The sequence below is a fragment of the Phoenix dactylifera genome, chromosome 9 (genome assembly GCF_009389715.1).
Source record: "Phoenix dactylifera cultivar Barhee BC4 chromosome 9, palm_55x_up_171113_PBpolish2nd_filt_p, whole genome shotgun sequence".
Taxonomy (NCBI): Eukaryota; Viridiplantae; Streptophyta; class Magnoliopsida; order Arecales; family Arecaceae; genus Phoenix; species Phoenix dactylifera.
In genome coordinates, this window is record NC_052400.1 from 303,835 (window position 1) to 325,837 (window position 22,003).

At 39.3% G+C, this 22,003-nt stretch overlaps 1 protein-coding gene across 2 annotated transcripts; it reads right to left on the bottom strand.

Annotated features, from left to right (window-relative positions):
- Window positions 1-4,009: 4,009 nt before the first annotated feature.
- On the bottom strand, window positions 4,010-15,192 carry LOC120111828 (39S ribosomal protein L46, mitochondrial-like). 2 transcript variants are annotated; one of them, XM_039129734.1, is made up of 6 exons: window positions 14,952-15,189; window positions 14,644-14,709; window positions 9,733-9,807; window positions 8,044-8,173; window positions 7,755-7,880; window positions 4,010-4,528 (listed from the first exon to the last, which is right to left on the bottom strand). In XM_039129734.1, exons 1-6 carry the CDS (start codon window positions 15,107-15,109, stop codon window positions 4,385-4,387), a joined length of 699 nt encoding a protein of 232 aa, XP_038985662.1. In that variant the 5' UTR covers window positions 15,110-15,189; the 3' UTR covers window positions 4,010-4,384. The 2 variants fall into 2 exon arrangements, with proteins under 2 accessions (XP_038985662.1, XP_038985663.1); XM_039129735.1 differs by lacking the exon at window positions 9,733-9,807 and having other exon boundaries at window positions 14,952-15,192.
- Window positions 15,193-22,003: the final 6,811 nt, after the last annotated feature.

A 22,003-nucleotide genomic window follows, 5' to 3' on the forward strand; every position in this document is an offset into this window, starting at 1 on the left:
GATTGGCACCAACAGGCTATATATGTCGATATTGATCTTTTTAGGATTCTCTATAAAAATACAGTGGAGACAGGCATAGATGCAAAAATATTTAAGTAATAATATGAAATGTTCCTTTCTACCGGGCTTGTGTCATAGATTCTTGTTTCTTTGTTTTCTTCTTGCCATGGAATCGTGATCTCTCTCTCTCTCTCTCTCTCTCGGGCGACACCTACCCGCTACACCTCGAGATGGATCTGGACAATCGTAAAGAAGATAAGCTTCTGTCGTGATACTTCTTGCCATAGAATCGTGATCTCTCTCTGGATTTGGACAATCGTAAAGAAGATAAAGCTTTTGTCGAGGCACGTGGATTCGTTGCGAGGGTCGACGTTTTTTTTTTGTTGAATGTATTATTCTCCTGTATAGCACCGAAACCCGCAGCTTTCCACCTTGATAAGGCGGTGCTCTTACCGATTGAACTACAGTGAGTTGATTGACCAAGGCCTTCCCTTACGACGATGAAATTTTATCTCCTACTTTAATGAAAAGCCTAGTCTCTCGACACTAACTAATTTTTTAGTGTAAGTACTGTACGATGAATGCCCCATCCCATTCCTTTTTTCTTATTCTATAACCTTACCAATTAATGGCTTAAGCTGCCGGTTAGCTATGTGATTTTCGAAGAAATCAATATATAGATAATTAATTTTGGGGCATGGCCAAATATATAGTAGGAATTATATGTTAGCATGGTCTCAATGGAGAGCATGTTTTTTATAATAAAACATTCTTATGGTCTACTTTGATGGGTCTTATAAGCTAGCACTGCCACCATCCATGCGCTAATGAAAGAGTTCGGACTGAAGTTGAGAAGTAAGGGAGCCTCCAACGCTTCCCGGCGTTCCCCGCAGAGTCCTGAAAACTCTGTCCAGAATTTGCCTTCCCCGGCTGATCCGGTTCCTCAGATTCAGCCGGAACAGTTCAACGCCCTGGTGCAGCAAGTCCAGGCCTTGGCCGCCGCCGTCCAAGGTCTTTGGCGTGAGGAAGCCTTACCTACGCTCCCCCCGCAGGCCCAGATCCCACCGGAGCTTCCTCCGAACGGCCCGATTCTCCAAGGCCAGAACCTTCATGGCTCTTCTAGGGCTAACAACGAAGAGCGAGTGTCCCCCCAGAGAGAGCTGCCGGGGGGAAGTCTAAACAGAAGACCCCAGCTCTCCGAAGCCGAGTCGGCCCGGACCGCCGTGAGCCGGAGCAAACTACGGTGACAATTCCCCGGGTTGGGGAGCTCGATAGAAAAGTCGAGAACCTGGAGCGCCAGATTGAAGCGCTCTACAGCAGGAGTGCAAGACACGAGGGGGATTTTGAATTTACCACCAAGTCCCCCTTCTCCCGCCAAATCGAGGACGAGCCGGTCCCTCCGAGGTTCAAGATGCCTCAAGTGGAGCCCTACAGCGGAACTACCGACCCCCTCGACCATTTGGAAAGCTACCGAGCTCTTATGACACTGCAAGGGTCCTCGGAGGCCGTGCTCTGCAAGGCCCTCCCAGCGACCCTCCAAAAAAAAGTTAAAAAATAGCAAGTCTCAGAGTGCCCTAGGCAACTTCCTTTTCACAAGGCCTTCTAAGTGATCGGCTATATACGAGGCCGTCCAATCCGCGGCCTCATTAACTTCTCTGTAAGCATGCTCGGCCTAGAAAGCAACATCGCCACTAACGATGGCCCAAATGTCCAGGAGCAGGGGTGGCACCCAATGACCCAAAATAGATCTGGATTGGGTGATGCATCAAACACTGGGGGATGATAGCATCTAACTCATTTGCACTACCAATGTCCCAATAGATGAGCAAGCGTTTATGGAGATTTATTTTTGCTTCACTTTGCAGCATACGTGGCTCTTCACTGATCTTAGTTTTCGAAGGATATTAGGAAAGTGGGAAGGTTCTGTCATCGATGCTCAATCTAATAAAGCAAGTTAAAGGAGTCGTTTGGTTTATTTTGTTATTTAGACTTTTGTCAACTCAAGGAATAAGATAAGACCCAAGAATATTTGGCGGGTGGCAATTGCAGCTAGTATCAAGAATGGAGAATTAACCCCAAGGACAATTTGATAAGTGAAAGATCATGGAAAAAGTCGTAATTTGATTAAGAATATCGATATATAAAGAGTTTTCAATTTTCACTTGTGGAAGTCATTTTTGATTCACCCCGAAGTCAAAATTGTTGGTGGCAATAGGAAGCCACCATGGTATCTGATCCAGTTGGGTAGGCCTCCTGAATGAACGCTATCACTAAATTGTCTCCACAATTTTTTTCTTTTTTTAATTTGAAAGGAGTTAAAACAGACCAGGTTTATTGGAAGGGCCCTGGAAAAGGAGATTAGGATGCCAAAAAATAATAAGAAGAAGAACAAACAAAAAACCCTGTTCGACCGGCACACTATGTATTTCAAGGTGATCGGGGCAATATATAAAATCAATGTAATACACGATGGAGTCTTGCACATCACAAATCCAATCAGAAATATCATGATCAACTTATAGTCATTCTAAATGGGCATGTGCAATAGTGTCATTTAATCCACATAAACTATAGGCTGGATCAGCTCTAATACTGTGAAGGCCCGATCTAGGCCCAATCCACACGATCGGCCCGACCTGTGGTTTGACCTCTGGAGTAGCCAAGCACATGTTACACGTGTGACAAGAATGGAAAACTCACAGAGGAAGTCTTCTTCTCCTTTGGTGATTTCGGCTAGGAGTCAGAGTTCTAGAGCCGTCGGGACCCTAGGGCTTCTCTATAAAGGGAGAGCTCTCTCCCTCCATACCTATCCATTCCAAATAATCCTCCTCTTTCCCTCTCCTTCTTTCTCCTTTTTTTCTATTAAGTTCGTGGCTGCTCGTCATTGTGCTTGCCAGAAATCGGGACCACCAAACACCACCTGAGCTGAGGTAACGCTCTGATCTTCTTCTCCTTTCACTCTTCTTCTTCCCGCGACCCGAAATCACGGCCGCCGATCAAAAAATCAGCCAGAAATCAACTGAATAAGGATCCCTATTTTGCCTCTTTTTTTTCTTTTTTCGGCCATGCCTATCGTCGGCGTTCATCGCCAAAGCCCCCGGTCACTTCCCAATATTGGTCCATGGTTGGAACAAGACCCCAGCCACAAGCGAGCGGCTAGGATTTGAATACATTAAGGCAAGAAATCATCTATGTCCAGCCCTGCTTTTGGTTTGATTTTGGACGGCCAACCGCCACCGCACCTCATCGGACCACCATGGTTAGCCACTAGTCAAAGTTCCTCTGTTTGCTAAAAAAGAAGAAAAGTTCTCTTTCTCTCTCGTTTCCTTCCTTCTCTCTTCTCCCTCTTTCTCTCTCTAGGAGACCTATGGATCCTAGTATAGGATCCTGTCGACCTGGCCCACAAATCCAAGTTGACACCTATAAAGAGCCTTAATCTACCCTGGTGCCCAGGCAGCCTGCCAGACTAATCACCCCAGTCCTATTAAGTGCCTATAAAACTTAGTATTAATGAACCCTATAAATTGGCCTTAGCCCTAATCTAGTTTGTGCCTCATGATTCATTAATCGAGTTGCTTAGACCTGACCTAACTGGGTCGTCATTATCCAGCCGATGTGGGACTAAACATGCCCACACTTGTTCTCACACACAGTAACACCAAAAGATATGAAGCAGTGGAGCATATTTTTTTTAAAGTTCTGAGATTAGACCCCCAAAGCATTTTCCATGGTGATAACTAAGTCTAGAAACAATCAGCCGAGATTTCATGCGGCAACATGAAAAATACTAAAGATTTTCAATGTAGATTCAGTGCTGCACATACCCAAAACTACAATAGGACAATAGCTAAAACTCTTCAATTTGTTTTCCCCATTTTTAGGCAGCATAGAAATCAGAAGTTTGCAAAGCAAATGCCAAAGCACCACATAGTACAATGAAAGTTGACATATGTTAAACTAGCATTATTCCCATTTAACAGAAAAAGCAAACCAACATGGAAATTCTAGCGATCCATAAATTTTAAAAAAAATTATTGTCTAACTGCAAAAGGATGGTAAACATACACAATTGTGTACAGCAACTAAAAGATTACAGCAAATGGAAGACTAACATCAAAAAATTGTTTGCAGATGTCATCTGCAGTCCTGGTTATGTGACAGAAAAAAAGTACAATCATCTTAACCAACAGATAGGAAGGTTGAATTTTTGCATTGAAAAGACGTCACAGCAGCTTACAGCTATTTTAAGGAAACCTCCTCGTTTTTTTCGTAGCACAAAGCACAAACCAACAATTAGACATTAGATATACTCCAACAAGATGGGACCATGGAAAGTGATGACTGCCACTTAAAGAAAAACTTTGTATCAGCTCCAAGATAACATTTAACTAATAATCATCTTGTTGAAAAAGTCAGCTTGCTCTGGAAAGTAGTCCATTAATTCATCCTTGGTCACCCATACATAGTCCTGACACTTTCCAATATGGAGTTTGCTGGTACCAATTACTTGTGATTTGAAAAAGAATCTCTGTTAAGAAGAGAGATAGAAAAAGGTTACGGAAAGTAACCAACCAAATATACCATTTTGGAATGTTTCTATATCAAAATAATACACAAAGTGGGGGTACATGGAGGGCAGGTTGATACATAGACTAGTTCAACATAAAAGCAGCAAGCTCCATCACATCTTTAATTAGGATTTATTTGCAAATCCTGTTCCACTATTTATTCCAATCAAATATCATGTGCTTCATCATTATGCTCATAAATAAATGCTCAACTTCTCAAAACTTAATTGACTGATGCCAATATTTCTGATACCCTCACTGTGAATTTGCTAGCTTAATGTTACGCAATTCCAATGGAAGGTCGAAGGTGCTAGCATCCTTCTTGGATGCATAGATATCATATCATTGTTGTCATATCCACACAATTGACAATGGCTGTACGAGGCAATATAATGGAGGAGAAAGATCAGGGCAGGCCGTTGATCCTGCAATCTTAAAATTTCACTGAAAATCACCTTCTAAGACATATTCTAGTATCTTGAAAATCCCAGGATTGCAGGACAGATGGACCTCCCCCAATCCCTCCAACTTCTCCATCACTCTTAGCCAACTCTAAATAATGGAAGAAATATCATGGATACAGTATTAAAACATCCAAATAAGCCCTATCAATCCTAATTGGTAGTGATTGCAAACAAGATACACAGTCGAACATTAGAAGTCGGTTCATTTCCCTATACAACTAGATAGATGACATTTTAGAGGATAATGATGATAAAACCCTTTGCTATTGCAGTATATTAATTAGTATGCCAAGAGAAACCATGCAACATCGAACATGTCTTTTGGAACTTCTCAACAACATATATATATATATATATATATATATATATATATATATATATATATATATATATATATATATATATATATATATATATATATATATATATCAAGATCGGCATGGCTCTAGCTTCCTACACCATAAAATCCTTGCTATTATGTTAGGTGGTTGAAAGAAATCAGCTCCAAATATAACAAATGATGTACCACACTGCAAAAGGAGGAATAGGCCTAAATCAGGCCTATCCAAGAGGCTCAAGAAGATCTTTGAACTCCCCTTTTTCTATTAGCAGAATCGAAGATCAGTGTTTTTTCCCCGAAGTTAAGACATCAGAATCTAGGCGAACCAATCAGCCCAGTCAATGAATACTTACCATTTTATTGTCTTTTTGGAGGCAGTTTAAATTGCAGTTTGCTGTGATTGAAATAATTATCCAGCAATAGATTAGGGGTGAAATTTAAAATCTGATACTCTCATTTGTTACACATATCCTGTGAATAGAACTTGGGAATTGGTGTTATACACAGTCGTCGATCTTAAATAGCACTCCCATCCACCCTTGGTTTTATGATCGCGATGCCAATAAATCACAATCCAAAATTATTACTTACGTTGTGTTAACTAGAGATCAATTATTTCTTCAAGAATCATAATTACCCTGTTTGATCCCAGGTGCAACAATGTTTTGTAGAAAAATGACACAAAGGGAAGAGTCAGACAAAGAGAGAAACAGAGTGGCTGTTAAATAAGGAAAATAGAAACAGCAAAAAATTATGAAAGGCATGAAGAGGAATGACTTCTGCTATTTGAGAAAGAAGAAAATTAAGCCAGGAAAAGTAAAGAATTTGAAAGAGATGCGAAAGAAAAGAAAGAATGTGTGAATGAAGAATAAGAGAAAAAAAAACTAGGTGGTCTGCTGATGTTACCAGGAAGGAAGAAAGGACAAAAATGGAGAAGCGAGACAGTAGCAAGAAAAAGAAGAAAAGTGATGAAAATGGATGCAGAGGTCAGAGAAGGGCAAAAAGAAGATACAAGGCTAAAGAGAAGTGATACAAAATCCTCTACACTAAAAAGATTTTATTCTCAATATGCAATATCAAATTAGATGCTTCGGACTTCCCCATGAATCATGGGCAGGGATGTAGGACAAGGATATGACATGATATGGATAGCCAATACAACAAATCTTGAAAAAAATAAGATAGGACATGTCTAGAATACGCCAACGAATAGATATGTACTTCATATATACATACATATACACACACATACACATACATAGATACGTATGCAAAAGAGCATCTATAACACATAGTAGGCCAAAAATAACATAGTTCATGCTCTATATGATAACATCAACTCTTATAAGCTTATCGTATAGTCATCAATCAAATCCACAAACCCCAGTTCATACTTCATATTTTAATATTAGTATCATAGACCAAAAAATTGACCATTCACCAGTAGAAAATAAATATCAAAAAGGAAAGAAAGTAGCCTTTCTCTAATTTTTGGAGGTATCGAGAAAGTATCTCAAACATAACCAACAATTATCTAGAGTGTCTTCTTAGTTTTGAAAAATGGAATATTTAACATAAGCATCGGATGCATCCAAGAAGAATCCGGGAACAGCATGCGAGCTGAAGTCTCAACGCTTCCTAAAAATTTCCACATAACCCTCTCTACAAGATAAGAAAAACACTACAGACCACGTTACTTCATTAGACTTAAAAATTACCTACTTTTTACTTATAAAAAGACTTCCAAAATATCATTCTTCCTCTAAATTGGACTCAAAAGAAGAATACACTAATATTTTTGTGAAAAGGATTAGCTTTACTGCCACTTCATATTGTTTAAGCAATTTATTAAAATAGAAAAAACAGAAAAATCTTCAGTTTTCTGTTTTTTTATACACTATCCTCCCCTCTTTCTCTGTGTGAGTGTGGTGTTTGCTTAATGTACATTGAAATATACACGCGTCTACTTCTCTAACCACCAAAGTGGCCCTCTCTCTCTCTCTCTCTCTCTCTCAAAGAGGCCTTCCCACTTATTTATCTCTTTACTCCATTCATCCATGAAGATGCCTTGCCTCTCTCCCTAACAGATTAGGCTGGTGCACCTCCGAGATCCCCTTTTTGCCCTTAACTGACCTGGGTCAAATTAAAGGTTTTGGTCTTCTGAAAAACTCAAATATGTGACAAAGCAAATCATAGTTAGTATTTGAATAAAGGTAGGTTGCCTTCATAAATTCCCTCAAAAGTTCAAACCAATGTCTAATGGAGAAGATTGTCGGGTCAACATGTCAGCACTCTTACTAATTACAACCTTCGGCCTGTTAAAAGCAAAACATGCAATATATGTATAAAAAGGTCCTAAAAAGAAGATATGAAGACTGGTACCTTAAAGGATGGAGTATCTGACGAGTCTTCTTTTGGTTCTACAGCCATGTGGGCCATAGGAGCATTGCCAACAAAATACGTATGATGAAGTCCTCCAAGTACAGATCTCAATGCTGATTCTGCACACTGAAATTAAGGATTTCACATAGACATCACAAACACAGACTTCTTCAAAAGAAGGGTGTTGAATCACAACCTCAGTCATTCACCAACAAGCAAAACTTTTTGAAGATAAATTATAAGGTAGATATATGTAATTTGTAAATGAAAGAACTTGTTAGGGAAATACCAGTCGCAGAGTCTCTTCATTTTCATATACTTTTTCTGGGAAATGCCAAACAGGTTTCTTGTCAGGAGCTCCATATGTGCTACCATTGAGGAGAAGATAAAGTCTTCTATCTAGTGCTCTCTGCAATGATCTATAGATAACAGACAGCAAACAATGAAAATAAATAGGGTTGGCAAATGGAAAACGAAAAACTGATAACCAGCTATTTGCATAGCAGTATACGACAGATGAATAGAAAAAATCTAAAATATGCTGGCAACATGAGTTAGAACACTCGTAATCCATAAACTGTAGCCATGAAGGGAGAAGGCATGTTCATCATGCTTTATAATATATACAATTATTATCATGACCAACATATCCCAAGTTCTTTGTACTGGCAGTTATGTCCTTCTTAGCCCCCCAATCCTCTCGATGATTGCATCCTTCAATTCCTTTTTTTATTCTTTTTCTTTTAAGGTTAAACCTGCATAATCACAAGCACTTTTGTTGCCCAATTTTCTGTTCATGTAATTTCAATTTTTGACTAAAGACCTCTATTTAATGTACCCTTCTAGAGTTTTCTTTTTTCATTAAATACAATTGTAAATACTGTCAGATTTTATCAATTACATACAATTTCTTAACCCCCTCAAATTGTTTCCTTTGATACATAGAGAAACATCATACCGAATCTATATGCACCTTGGCACTTGCTCAACAGCCAGCTCACAATGTAAGCATCTGAATAACTGAAGTCCTAAGACTTAGCACTTAGCATTACCTCCAACAGAATATTTAGAAGTTACATACTTCTTCCTTTTTTGCTTTCCAATATACTCTCCGACGTGGATACCCTATAGCAACTAAACCAACCTTTTAGTAAAGTGATGATCTTCACAAAAAACAAACCATTAGCACAGTTTTTGGTTGAAGGAGAAGCAGCAATAGAGAGACCGTATCATCTTTACCAATAAATGGTGCACACACGCATGCTAGACCAATCTTTGGAGATAATGTATACATTTCTTTCATAATAGTCAAGTTATCAACAGTACAACATCAACATTGAGGCCCAACAAAAAAGAACAATATTTTTTATTATGTTTATACAAATTTACTCCCAAAAAGATGTAAATGGGTGAGAAAATTTAGTAGGGGGGTTTACATGGAAGAAAGCTTATATACCATGTAGAAATCCAGATTTCATGCATGACAATGACAGTTGGAGGGTGAGGTCCATTTGAGGGGCAAACAATCAGATCAACAGTTGGTTCAGAGATTACACAAAGGACCATTAAAATCTCTTGAATGGGATCAATACAATAATAAAAGAAGATAACAAGCATGTGGAAGAACGGATGGGAAGGTACCAGATGAGAACAGAGAGAAGGCGAGTGGTCTAAGGACCATACAAGCCCTAACTGTGATGGGTCATAATCCATGGATCGTGAGCCAAATATATGGCACAAATACAGCCCAATGCACGGAAATATTTGACTATCCTGATGACCACTAAATACTATATATCTTTGATTTATGAACCCATATTATTTTAAAAAAGAAAAAGAGTGCCATCGCACAACCATGAATTCATGTTTTTACCACCCATCAGTTTTCTTCAATCTTATGATATTATGCCTTGCAAAAAAGAAAGGGAGATAACCATTAATTCAAGCAACACCAGAACACCAGATAAAAAAGACACACCTCCGGTCATTGGTTTTGTCAGCTTCTGTGATTCGTGGAGCAGGCACATAATCAATTTGGTAGTCACCTTTTCCCCTAGAAAATGATCAATAGTTATACAAAATTGAGTTACAAATCACGTCACAAAGAACAAGGACATTTAGAACAACAGTACAGTATGTAATTGTGAAATTTAAATATCTAACTTCACATTTTTTTTGATGTATCATGGACATTTTCTTCCCAATTCGCTGTTAAGATACACCTCCTAGTAGTCAGACAGTTTGTGATAAATAATTTATAGGATGACAGAGAAGCTCGTATGCCCATGGAATGCCGTACCGGCCCGTACCGGCCGGTACGGGCCGGTACGTACCGGTCCGGTCCTAGACCGGTACCGGAACGGATAAAAAACCGGTATATCCCGATTTTTTATCCGAACCGGCCGGTACGGGTGCGTACCGGCCGGTTCGGGCCCGTACCGGCCGGTTCGGAGCCCGTACCGGCCGGTACCGGCCTCGTACCGGTGCGAACCGGCCGGTTCGCACCGGAACGATTTTTTTTTTTAGAACCACAGCGCCGCGCGCTGTGGTTTTTGAAACCACCGCATACCGGCCGGTACGGTACCGGTACCGGCCGGTACGGACCGGACCGGACCGGTACCGTACCGGTCCGGCCGGCCACCGGTACGCCGACCGGTACCGGTACGGCGGACCTTGCGTATGCCAAATATAAAGCATAAGGCTTGTTGCCAATGATAAGGATAATACAAAAAAAATCCTCTCCAGTTGGCAATGAAACTAACTCCAGCTGGCTTGTTAAAACAAAAGATTTCTAAGGAGAAGTATATCTTGAAATTCAGACTGCAGGCTGTTTAGCTAAATGAACTACAAACACTAGGAAAATAAGGCATGTAGATTAAGCCTCTGGTTTTAACTAGAGTGGTTAATTAAAATTTTACCTAACAAATTTTCTTTAAGTAAAAGCCAGTGCAGTGACAATGTTGAATTATTTGAACCTTTAACCATTTAAGTAATGGAGTTAACGATATTCTCTTTGCATATGCAGTATTAGCAGATTTCTTAAGATTAAGAAATGCATCATATCCTTTATAAAAACTACCCATGATTCCTGAAGGTTTTCTTTCCTGGTCTTTGAACAGCTTTCTTTCCAAGATATTCTATCCATAAAATGTTCGAATCTGTTTATCTATGCTTACTTAACTTCAGACTAACTAGATTTTATCGATGTCTCTGATAGTTGAAACCAATATGCATCTGTATATGTTAAGCATGAAAAAGCACGCCGAGGAAAGGGATGTTCCTGCATACTTCTCTTTTCACATACAGTATCTAACATAAAATTTTACCAAACAAGGATGCACACATAAGGTGGTAGGAGTAGGTCGTGGCGGTTATCATATGATTCAGAATCTATAAGTCTAGCATAAGATACTTTCTAGCATTTCCATATTATTGATGTGAAATTCACTTTAATCCAGTTCTGCATTACTTTATAATTGACTAAAATCTTTAGCCAAGGGAGACTTCCTCTTTCATTAAAAATCATTTATTATGAATGCATCTGACTCCACAGGTTCTTCAAATCATCCAAAATATTATTAAGATCAATCACAAAAAGCATCTTCATATAAGAAGACAAAACCAAGCTAAAATGTATTATCCAAAACCTTCCTAAAAAAATGGAAATTCTTTAAGTGGTGTTTTTAACTCTGTCAATCATTCTATGTTTATATGATTATATGTTTATTTCAGCAAATCTAATGAGGGAATAATCTTGGAACTGAATATCTCACCTCATGCTGGTCATGCTTTGCTCCAATAACTTTTATATCCATTGCACCATGAATAGTTTAGCCTTGACTTTTCAGTGCACATCTCATAATCTATTTACAACCTTTCAGTTCATATCAAAAACACTTATTCTTTCGAAGTCCTTATCACTAAAGTTGCATTTTGGAGCAAAAGGGATTTGCAGGATTTAGAAGCAATTCCCATGTTAAAACAGATGAATTTATTGAATATAAACAAGATGCCAGGCAAGATATCATGTTAAGTATTTTATGCGTGCAGATACACAATCCAACAAAATTTTATGCTTTGCTTCAAAAAAGTCATCTCCCACCATGATTAAAACTGACTTAGATATGTATTTCCATTATTTAAGATAATGGAAGTAGGTAAACCAAATTTTGCATGCATGTTATATAAAAACTTTTGTTACTTCCTTACTACTAAATTATTTTATCATGAAATCAGGAACAAAACTAATAATGATCATTCAAGGCAACCAAATAATTACAGCTATGTTTAAACTAAACCAGTTTTGTAGGAAATTCATTGATGATTATTCTTGGGTATATTAGGAACTTGACGATGTCAAAGTCCTATTCAAAGGTTTGAACATTTTTATCCAAAGTCACATCTTCTCCAGTTTTGGAACAATAGACATATTTAGGTTACAACAAGAAAGAGACCAAAATTGAGCACATGAGCCTCCTATATCCATCATACTAGTGGCTTCTCTTTGCACATATGAATATGCACAGCAATATGGCAGAGTCCATCCCTATAATTGCAGATGACTGACTTTTCATTCCAAAATATTCATCATTTTCATATTATCAAGCACATCAGTAAAGGATGCACCAACCATTTAAGAGGCTTAATGGTTTTTAACCACTTCCTTGTGGCACCATTCTTGTACATGACAACCAAACAAGAAGTTTAAAATAAAGCATCCTTTTATATGCCAGGTTTTCTGCAATCTTTATTGTGATCGAAGAAATTGGAGAAATCTATCGATAACTTGAAGTTACTAAGAAAATATAATCTTCCATGTTTTCACTGCTTTGCAGAGAGTATGAAATGTTTTCTCGTAGGTAATGAATTTCAATTTTCAAAACCCTACTAGTCATTTCCTTGGTTGCTTGAGCTAGGAGTGGTTGCAAGAGTCGACTCCATAGTCAAAGCAAGAAATTGGATCTCTCAGAAAAGTTTAGATTACAAAAGAGGTTAAGAAACCTTAGCATAACAACACAACAAACCTTATCATGTAGAAAAATCGTAATTTGGTTGCTACATTATCAAGGCATACATGATATAGAGATTAGGAACCACAATAATAGGACTAGATGCAATTTTGGTAGAATATGATAAAAAAATGAAAAACACTTGAATACAGAGAGAACCAGAAGCTTCAGAAAGTGGATGAGGAAGGATGAAAATGATTTTGGAGCAAGTGTGATGCCGTACAAAAGATAGCACATTCTAGCTGCTGGTTGATGTTAACTTCAGAGCAGAACTGCAATATATGACTCTGAAGATAGAGGAAAAATTGGGACTTATTCCATCATGGTTATGTCTAACAAAGAGAGAATATTACATACTCATGAATCAAGAACAATAAGACTTATGTAGAAACAATGACAAAAGAGATTGAAAGGTTTTACAATTTTCTGGCAAAATATATTTGGCGCTTTCCATTTACAGCTTTAGACAGGAATCACACTCTGTAGATTTATACAGGAAGCTTATGTGAAGTAACATCGATAAAACAACCCATCCAAATGGTAAGGCTTGCTTATGTTTGTTTATGACAATCAATGGAATCAATGGATAGATTTCAAACCCAAAAAAATCAAATCTATGCAACAACCTATGGATTATACATGGAAAATTCATGTACAATACTTGATATACATGTATGACACATAATCCAGAAAGCAAATCATACCACAATTCAGAACTATTACTTACATTTGTCTAAAAATATATATAAAAGATTAGTAGTATACCAGCTTTAAAATATATGCAGGGTCTGCCCATCATAGTTTTCTATAATCACAGAATATGACTGACTTTGTTTTGCTATAAAATAGACATTATATTATAATAATATAACATTATAAGAAGCTTGAGTTGTTGAGAGGACACATGAGCAAAAATTATGTGCACGTTCGGAAGGATGTAATTAGAATTAACTACTTCTGAGGAAGCTTAGGAGCAACCAAGAAGCAATAGAAAAGTTCACGACATTTAAGTTTTCAAGATGAGGGGATGATGGCTTGAAAATGTAGAGTAATGTCAAGAAGGATGAAACTAGAAATCAGGATATAGGAAGCTTAGTAGGACCAAAATGCATTAACTGGAGTTGAATTTTAAGGATGTTTTGTATGCTTCATCCAACTATCCTCGCAATATCATTTTACCTACAAGAAACACGATAATACATCGGAGAGACAAAATGTAATCATTTAGTTGCAGCTAGAATTTCAATACATGCAGCAGACATGGTACGTCCATCCACATCACATCCCTTCTACCGCCACCTTTATTCAATTAAACTGCAGTTTGCAAACTATGCAGCCCAGCAATATAAAGAACATAACATGGATAGACATGTGAGGCATCCAAACACCCTCTTCAGGTCTTCTATGGATATTGAGCATAATTCAGTGATAGCCCATTTAAAAGAGGTAACAAATTGAGATAATAGGTTGATGATTAGGAGGGAACAATAGACAACCAATGATAGAAACCACACAAGAAAATAGGAGACTTGGCACCCGCTCCATTTAGGTAGCATAGACTTTATGTTGGTGATGATTCTTACTCGTCATATCAGCTGCAAACAATTCATAGGAAAAAGAAGAAAAGGAAATGCCAGCACCATAACTTAAAATCTAATGTTGACGTATGAATGCATGTGTCAAGCATTCCACTTCAAAATCTAAAAACTATGCTTCTGATGTTTCTCCTTCACCTCCAAAAGATTCACAAAGCTAACATGCATATAACAAACCTTTAACCTGATTTCAGCTAGCTAATAGAAATTATAAAGGAAGGAATATAATATCATTATTGAAGTTGAAAGAGAACCAAAAGTCCCAGAAAGATTAAAAAACTTTACCTGGCATCGCCCCTTCCCAAGACCTCATCAGGGTACCTTCGCCGGTATTGCTGCCTCCACCGAAACCTACATAAATTATTTCACCATCATCCTATCCATCCCGTTCAAGCTCATCAGAATTTATTAAAAAGAAGTAAAAAAAAATGCTATCAAGAAAACGGCGTTCCGCAAATAGATGCTATCAGTTACATTAGAGTTCAATCTTTTCCGATTAATATAAACTTCATCACCAATCTTGGGGCTCTTATTGCGGTATCAAGCAAGAAGAAGAAGTAAAAGGAGGAAATGAGGAGGGATTGAAATCTCACGAGAATTCTTGGAAGGCGTACACGACGGGATCGATCTTGGGGATGACGACAGGAAGGCGCTCGAAGAGGACAGTGGCGATGATCTTGTCGGAGCTCGACGAGGAGAACCCTCGCGATCGCAGAGTTCGGAGGAGCAGCGAAGCGGCGGCTCGCTGCATCTCCCTCTCCTTTCCCCCCCTCTCCCGATTTCCGCTCGGTTTCGACGCGAACCCTCCTTGAGCCCCCCATAAACCCGGGGACACAGCGGGGGCGTATCGATATCGGTGCGTTCGACCCTGAAGTCAAAACTCACCCGATCGAAGAATTACACTCGCATTCCTTCATCCGGCCCATCTTCTCCACCTAATAGGCTCAGATCCATGTGGGCCGCCCAAGCCAAGAGCAAGATTTGAACCTACTTTGTGTGGGCTATGTACAACCTACTTGACTTGGCTAGGTTAAAAAAATGTCAAGAAGATTTAAGGTTAGGTGGGACCAGGAGATCCGACCCAATTTTTTTTGGTCATAGCACCTGGACATCCAACATAATTTGAACTCGAGGATCACGGCCCAATGGCTAACTTCCAAATGCACCCAACTTGATTTAACCAAGTTGTATTTGGGTTAAAGATTTTAGATTCACTTTACGTTCAGCCTTGGAAGGATGACCTCATTATCATGGGATTGAGTTTAGGACCCGTTTGGTTCGCAAATTATTATTTTTTTTTTAGAAAGCTGAAGCTTGGGTGTATAATGCCTGAAAAAATAATTTTTATGTATTTGGTTGACTACGAAAATTTGGTACATTTCTAACTAGCTTATGCTTGGTTGAGAATGTACTTTTCTAAAAAGTTATATAAAATATATGTCATACTCTTAATAAAAAAAATTATTATATTCTATCTAAAAGCTTAAAAACACGTCTGAGGAAAAAAAATCTAATTTCTGGCCTCTTAGAGATACTTTCGGATACTTCATCATCGTCGTCATCAGGCATACAACCACCCTAGTACACTTGGGCTTCTTTTTTTTTGGTGTACACTTGGGCTTTCACATGGTAGATAATGACACTAACTGTTGAAGCACGAGGAACTCTAGTATTTAAAACCGTTCTTGAAGCGTGAATTAACACTGTCCTTAAGCGAATTTTGCCCCCACTATGTTGCTGTTGGTGATCCAGCAAATTCGCTCCAGGATACAACAAAACTAAAATAGAATCCTAGCCAGCAAAACTAGGATTCCCCAGAACAACGGAATGAGAGATTTTGTAGAATAAGTTATATTAATCTGTGAAGGATACCGGCAATTTATAACCTTGAATTAAACTCTGAACCAACACAACCTTTGGAATAGTGCATGTTTAAAACATAACTGCTAGTGCAGTTATTTTGTGCAAAACGGATAAAAACTGCCAATATGAATTTTATTTTACACGTTCACGTGCCTAAGTGCCAATCTTTGATAACATAATATTGGCTTTCCCTCCACAATTTCCTACCAAAAAGTTACTTTAACATGTGTAGGATATGAATGCTTATAAAACTATCTAAAAAACTCTACACAAGCAATGTGGGACAAAAACTCCTCTCAACATTACAAACTATTAAAGGAAGGAGACTTCCAACACTTGCAAGACACCATGGACTGTCTGAAACATTTCATTGTTTCAACTAAATATCTATATAATAAAAAAAGCATAAATATTTTTCTATGCTTTATGTAATTAGCTGAAGATAACAAATAGCAAACAACCCATATCTAAAGCTTAAATCATGGAATTAAGCTTATTACATATATTATAGATAGCACAAATCAATTTATTCTGTACTAATAGGTTGGATTTTCTAATGCCCCATATGAATTTTTCTTTTTTATTAAATATAAAATATTATTTATATAAAAACTATTTTTCTATCTCCCCTCTTTAAAAACTGCATCTAAATTTGAAGTACCAAACCATAAGCCAACCCAAGACACTCAAGTTGCACCTAAGTTATACGGAATCCTATTTGTCAGCTGCCATGAGCGTCATCCTGCTAAGGTTATCGCATTCACTCTTGCTTGCCGTCAAATCCAAGAAACATGGTCCCCCCATAACTGACCGATAGAATCGGTTCGAGAAGTATATTTTATGACGAAACTCATTTTTGCATGAGATTATGCGAGCATTTGGAAGATAGCATTTCTAGTTTCATATATACATAGTCATTGAGCAAGGTGGATGCAGTGCCAAGACCATTAATGGCTTTGCTAATGGAAGTCACCCTAGATTGAGAGCAACAATAATTCCTCAAAAGCATTGCAAGTAACAATACACCAGTAAGTCTAGTGAATGACACAGTAAGACACAAAACCATGCAAACTTAACATAGTTTAACTATTATGAGTCAGCATTATAATCCTAATTCACCAATTGAACCTGACAAACACAAATTAAAACTAGGCACATACCTTGTACCAATGTTTAGATAAGCAATAACGTAATCAACACTCATCACGGATAGAGATAGAGAGATAGAGAGATAGAGCGAGAGCCAATGGAGGAAAACAGCTTGCCAAGGTGGCCTAACTGCATCACCCTTTCATTTTCCTCAACTTATTTTTTGTGTGGTGTAACGACGGTTAAGTGTAATAAGATAAGCATCCATCAGCATTTCATCAGGAGGAGCGAAGCCATGGGAAGCATCCAAAAGGGCCGTTGCCCCTACCTCTTATTATTCGCAACTTGACGTGATGGAGGGGATGAGACGTGCGACTCTCTTTATGTACGCCTCAACGACAACTTGCGTGTGCTTTTTAGGCCAGGTGCCCCACAAATGGCTTGCTCCAAATGATTCAGTATCTATGAGATATTTGCAGGCCTAGTTTGGAGTCAGGCAAATAGCTCATGGGCTCAGCCTATCAGGACCATTCGCTAGAGTCACCTAAAAAAAAAAAAAAATTTGGTATGGTACTTGGATGCTCAAAAAAATTTAGGATGTTAGGCTTTAAACCAACAAGATTTCCTGAAATAACGGAGAAACTATCTTAAAGAATCATGTTTAAGTTTGATGGTCTGAATAAATCAATGATGTGGTCGATTAGATGAAAACCAACTCAGAAATGCCTATCTCAGCACAATTGAATGCATAGATATAATCTATCTTGGTCTCGATTTTACTTTAATAGATACTGCTCTATCTATAATCAAATTATTTTTATTTAAGTTAGGTATAGTGGTCAAATTGTCGGGCAAATGTCATTGCAATTCTTTCAACTTTTAGCCATGCTTGCATGAAGGGGGGCAAAAGAGTAAAAATCCCCCATCAAATGGTGTTTTAGATGTATTTCTCTAGCCAAGATAGGCCTAAATCCCTCAGGACCGAAGCCAACTATTCTAACTCGACCCTACAAACCAAATGCAATACTTTAGTGTAGTAGTGGTAGACCTCACCAATAAAGATCAAATCCGACCCAATAATCGAGTAAAAATGGGTCAAGTTAACCCCAAATCGATACTTATTTGAGTCAATTAGACCTAAACGAATTGGTCTAGCCAACTCGCCCTAGCCACCATGGTGTGGGCCTGATCTTCTGGATGGCCCACATCAACTAGCCCACATGAAGAGCGATGCGTGGATGCAAATGAGCATTGGGCAAGAAATATAAAGCAAGCGGGTCCCACATTTATAATATAGATATTAATGGTGAAAGGGTTTCGGATATGTCAGATTGCTTGTGCTGGTAGGATGCTTGAGGATTCCGGCCATGGGAGGAGGGCCCGGCAAAGAATCGGAGATACTTTTCTTGTCCACTTGGGATCTCCAAAGAGGGATTACTTTATTCCATTCTTAATTAAAAATTATCCTTTAAATAAAATAGATTATTGGATTCCATTCTTCCGGCCGTCGTGAGTGGCCTAGGAGACAAAAGACCGCCCAACCTCCTCTGTATTAATTAGAAGATAAAGTGCAGTAGTCTAGCTATAAAATTACAAGAATGCCCCCATTCTAGATATTTGTAGAACTAAACTATTAAAGAGGCCGCGTGGGATCGACAGTTGTTCTGGGTACACCTTACTGAGAGGATCCGGTCTCTTTCGGTACCAAAATGTGAGATGCCAGATGTCAGGATTTGGAGTACTTCGTGCAGGGCCAGTGTTAAACTGGTAGACCTCTCCCATATTATCCAGCGGAAGCACGAGCGGAGGCCGGACTGTACTTGAATTTAGAGATCCGGGTTTCATCCGAGGGCAGCACTCTTCTTATAGAAGATGACGTAGGACCGCCTTGCGACAAGAGCAGTGCTGAGCAGGCATGGCTTGGGGATCCTCACAAAGTGTGGGACATGCGGTGCAGAGGAGTCGGTGATTATTCCAGTGTACATGGGCGAGGTCGATATGGCAGTGGACAGGGATCCCGCAGGAGGCCTGGCGTGAGAGGCCACAGTTCCTACAGGTGATACAATAGTGATTGGCCAGTTGGCGGACATGTCAGGAGGCCATCAGAGCGACTTGCACAGCGTATCAGATCTGATTGGCAAGGAACGCCCGTATTTTCGACAAGCGCAGGGTGTCGCCGAGGTTTGTTGCGGAGTCTGCTCATGTGCAGGCGATGGAGTTCAGACTCACCCTCTCTTTAGATAGACCTTTGACAGCTCGGGACACCTGGGGTTCCCTCTCTGCTCAGGCAACTCCTCAAATGGTGTTTTTCACATGGGAGCTCCCACCCCCGAACTCCTCAAATAGTATTTTTCAAGGTTAACTTCGATGGGTCGATGCTGGATGGAGGTACACGGGTAGTGCGAGCTTTGTTATACGGAGCCCGCACTCCAGAGTGGTGGCAGCGGGCAGCTGCCAGTTGTTTGACACATCGGTTTCGCAGGCGAAGTTGCGAGCTGCCTGAGCAAATCTTCGACATGCGTAGCAGGTGCTGCAGGCCAGTTCGATCATCCTGAAGGGCGATTCGGCCACGGTCATCGGGTGGATTCGAAGGGGAGCGAGTGGAAAGAGCACGGACTACCCTCTGATCCAAGACATAGGAAGGATGATGAGGGATGGGGTGACCTTTGAGGCCAAGCATGTATTCAAAGAAGCCAACGGAGCGGCTGACTGGGTGGCTGCCTACGCAACCCACCACTCAGGATACATCCTATGGTCAGGAGAGGGGGAGCTACCGCAGGCACTCCGTGAGCTTTTTGATTTTATTAGGTGTATTCGTACATGCATTGTATGAAGAATCCGTCCAAGCAAAAAAAAAAAGAGGCTAATATACGGAGGGCGACGCACAGTGACGGACGGACAGTTTCTGCTTCATGATATTCGAAGGATGGCGGAGGACTGTAACTTCTTCAGAGCCACTCATGTTTATCAGGAGGCGTACATGTAGCTGACTGGATGGCCTTATTTGCGGTATATCTTCATCTGAGTAAGTTAGGTGGATGTTTTCTACTCTCTTTATCAGCTTTTTTTTTTTTTTTTTTCTATTTTTATTGGTTGTGCTCGTATGTGTATGGTGTGAGAAACTGGTTAAAAAAAAATGTTTTGGATTTAGTGTGGATGGGAGCCTCCTGTACCATGATCACGGGTACCTCTTTGAAGCCCATTGCCCTCCGAAAGGACACGACCCCACTTAACCGCACCAAACGCTTGGTCGGGGTTTCACTTGTTGAACAAAAGCATACATACTTTATGTGACCCGCGGACTATAGACAGGATTAGCTATGGAGAGAAGAATCAATACGCTTGTTTTTAGGCCACGTTTAACTTGATCAAAATTCTGCTTGATTAAAATAATTCTAAGATAAGACATATAAATAAGTTACTCGTAAACAGCTAAACTTTAGTTTACAATAACAAGAGTTGAGCATAAACTCGACGTGAAATTAGACTAGACTGAGTTTTAACCAGGTAATGATATCAGCTAAAATTAAGTACGGTGTTGCTCATGCTTGACCATCTTTACTCTGAAAAATGATACATTGGTGTCCCACCAAGGACTGCTACGCCGGTATCGAGTTCCAAACCGGTTGCTCGGCGGTATGGATCGGTATGATTCCGTGCCATACCTGTACTGATACAGTAGAAGAGGAGGGGGACAGGATGTAGGGGAGAGAGAGAGAGAAAAAAAGAGGAGGAGGAGTCCGAGGGAGGCCAGCGAAGGGTCAGGGAGCCGCTGCGCAAAAAAGGCACCTCCGCCTCCTCCGTGTGGCGGGTCCTCAGTCTTTGTCGGCTGGCTGTCACCTTTCCTCTCTTCCTTCTTCTCTCTCTCCCTCACTCCTCCACTCTCTCTCTCTCTCTCTTTCTTTCTACTTCTCCTCCTCCGTCGTCACTTCTTATTTTCGTTGCCGGAACCATTCCAGTCCGCTGCCGATATGGCTCCGGATACTCTGAATTGAGTGGCTTAGAATGGTTCTGCCGACCATGATTCTAAATAGCTTTCTATTTCTTGCATCATTTTTTAAATGTAGATAATGCTATATTTAGAGTTTAGACCACAAATAGATTTATGAGGACTTTGTTTCACCTTGAGTGTTATTAATCTTCAATTCGAAGGAACGTCTACTTGCTAAATCATGTAGTTGCATAGGAACTAGTTGGTAGTTATTAGATTTAAGTTTAATAATCAACTTTCACGTACTATAAATTAAGTTTCTTCAGTTGAAATTTCGGTGGTAACGCACTCAATGGAGATATAAAATTAATTTTTTTATTTCTTTTTTATTTATTTATGCGATTTCAAAGATTGATTTTTTTTTCAATGAAAAAAAGCTATCTGGAAACAGGATCATCTCTTCCTTAGGTATTACTATTATTTATTCTTTCTGGTGGTTACTGTTATGAGGATATTATTAGTTATTTGGCTTAAACCTAAAACGTGAGGATCAGAGAACCTACTCGTTAGGTATTGGACAGATTTTAGATATTTATATATAATAAAAAAAATTTAAAAATATTTTTTAGCTAATTTTTATGCACATGGGACCCATCAATCGCAGGAAGGACACGCACCCTCGTTGGAAGGTCACCGGTCAACCTCTTTTAATTTATTCGGACCGTGACATTAGTCCTTGTTTTCAATTAAACTAGCGAGTCC